Genomic DNA, 2,592 nt, shown 5'->3' with positions numbered 1-2,592 from the left:
TAGATCTAGTTATATTAACAATGGTACATCAATAGGCACCCGTTAGCTAATAGAAATTAAACTGTATGTACTGTAAAACTAGAGCTAATAGCGAATTATTAGAATTATACTGTGCCGAGTTTGCAACTCGAGTTGTACAACTCGAGTTGTGCAACTCGAGTTGTACAACTCGAGTTTGTAAATATAACTCGAGTTGTGCAACTCGAGTTGCACAACTCGAGTTGTGTAACTCGAGTTGCAAACTCGGCACAGTATAATTCTAATAATTCGCTATTAGCTTTAGTTTTACAGTAGGGGAAGTGGGGGTATAACGGGATACTTAATATCAACACACAAAATTTTCACTTTCTCGTATCCTGAGACAAGTAATAGATGTTTTAATGCAAGCTGGTCTATGTCTATTTTATATACTCAAAGCCTCATTGCAGTTGTTGATTATGATATTGAAAATTTTTGGGGTTTTATAAATTAATCCAATTTCCCGTTTTACCCCAACAGTGTGGGTAAAACGGTACGCTACACTAATATCAGTAGAAAAATATGGATAATTCGAACTCATGCTTTTATTAAGTATTATTCCTTCTAATAATTCAAAAAGAACCAAGTAAATTACATAGCTTTAGAAATAATATATTGTGAGCCCAATCATTTGCATAGTTCACACATAAAGTCATCATCCTCATCATCAAGGCCAGCACAAAGCTCGTGAGCCCAGCTACTACAATGCCTGCATTTTACCCATCCACTGTCAGCGTTACCTTTCCAGTAGGAATCATTGCAGTATAGACAGCTAACATCTCCGTCATCGTTGTCGCTACTTACTGGTGTAGGAGTCTTCCTTCTCTTAGCCTGTTTAGTTCTTTTCTTTTTAGATGTTATATGACCACTTGTTGAGGGTTTCTCTGCCAAATGAGTTAAATAAACTTCATTAGTTAGTATAGCGGTTCTCCCTCTGTTAGTTTTACGTTTTTTGAGTGTGTCAGTTGATTTCTTAGGAAAGGGTGCTATTTCTTCTGGACTTTTGTGAGAAGATGTGCCTTCAGTAGTTAGGGCAGATGTTGATGGTTCGCTTAGAACAGGTGAGGGAATAGGATTATTACCTTGAAGATTTTCATACGCTTCTGTATTGTCAGTAGGTGCTGCTGCCTCAAACATGTCATCAGTAAAAACCCCACGGTCTGTTGGGAAAATTCCACTCTTCCTAAATCCGCCCAAGGCATTTGCTGGAACTGTCGCTTTGATATAGGCCTTACCAAATAAGGTTGCTACTTGGTCCAATGACACTACATGGCCGGGATTATTTCGAAGCCATATCTCAACTTCCTTAGCATAGTAGGAGCTGAGTGGACCCATCACAGACACATCCAGGGGCTGCATGCGGTGGCTACAGTGTGGTGGCAAGCATAATATGGTAACTCCATTGTCTTTTGCCTTTTGTATCACAGGGATATTCTGTGTGTGAGTTTTGTGGCCATCAAGTATCAGCAGAGCTGGGTTGCTCAAGGTAGACCCAGTGTGTTTGAGAAAGTGGTCAAACCACATTTCAAACAGGTGACTTTGCATCCATCCAGAAGGGTGTGTGACACAAAGGGAATCTGGCGGGGCCCCTAACTTGAAATGAGGCTTCATGCGAACACGAGGAAAAATTATCATGGGAGGGACAAACATTCCAGCTGCATTCATACACATTACTGCAGTGCTCAAGGTACCCCGTTCAGCTGATGTCAGGGAGCCCACCTGTTTTTTTCCGCGAAGAGAAACCACTTTAGAGGTTTTGGCCTGCACTGTAGTAACACCTGTCTCATCCACATTAAATATCCTACTTGGTGGAAATTTTTTAGCATCCTGAATACTCTCCAGGAGGTCAAAGAATGAAGATACAGATTGCCTGTTGAAACCTCGGGCTCGTGCTGCGGAGGTAGCCTCAGGGCTTCTCAGTGACAAGTTATGCCTACTCATGAAACTTCTCATCCAATCCCAACCAGCCTGTTTTGACTCATGGTTGAATGGATGGTGAATGTCGTTGCTCTCAGCATATTGATACGCTAAACTACGCAGCCCAGTTGTAGTTAGACCATACAACATACCATCCATGGACTTGACATAGGCTACAAGCTCCGCCTCTTGATCAATTGTAAATGTAGTTTGTCTACTACCCAGTCCTTTACTGGTTCCTTGGAATAGTTCGTTGCCATCCTTACACCGGCGCTCTAATGTGCTCTTTGGAACATCGTACTTCTTTGCTGCACTCAGGTATCCACATTTGCCTTCCTTTACCTCAGCTATTGCTTTAAGCATAGAATTCTTATCCCATGACTGCCTGTTGGTCTTTCTTACATAATTCCGTGGCATAATGGCACCTAGAAAGTGTAAAGAAATGAGGTTTTACAGCTTGAGGTAAAATGGGATAGCATTGGGTAAAATGGGATACATGGTATCCCATTTTACCCAATACTCTTAGCCTATAAATTTCATGTGTAAAAAGAAAGTGAATGAATAAATCATTTTTAAATCCTATGCCATCTGCAGCTTAAACATCAAAAAGGTTGTGTAGGTTATTACAGATTATAAAATAGACAATTTGAGATTCAA

The 2,592-nt window shown here is 40.7% G+C and overlaps 1 protein-coding gene across 1 annotated transcript; it reads right to left on the bottom strand.

Moving 5' to 3' along the window:
* Positions 1 to 645: 645 nt before the first annotated feature.
* On the bottom strand, positions 646 to 2,352 carry LOC137388488 (uncharacterized). Its single transcript, XM_068074973.1, has one exon. The coding sequence runs from the start codon at positions 2,350 to 2,352 to the stop codon at positions 646 to 648; it is 1,707 nt and encodes a 568-aa protein (XP_067931074.1).
* Between the last annotated feature and the right edge of the window lie 240 nt (positions 2,353 to 2,592).

Source organism: Watersipora subatra, chromosome 2, assembly GCF_963576615.1.
Source record: "Watersipora subatra chromosome 2, tzWatSuba1.1, whole genome shotgun sequence".
In the NCBI taxonomy this organism is placed as follows: domain Eukaryota; kingdom Metazoa; phylum Bryozoa; class Gymnolaemata; order Cheilostomatida; family Watersiporidae; genus Watersipora; species Watersipora subatra.
The sequence above is the reverse complement of the archived record's forward strand: the minus strand, read 5'-3'. Positions and strand labels throughout refer to the sequence as shown.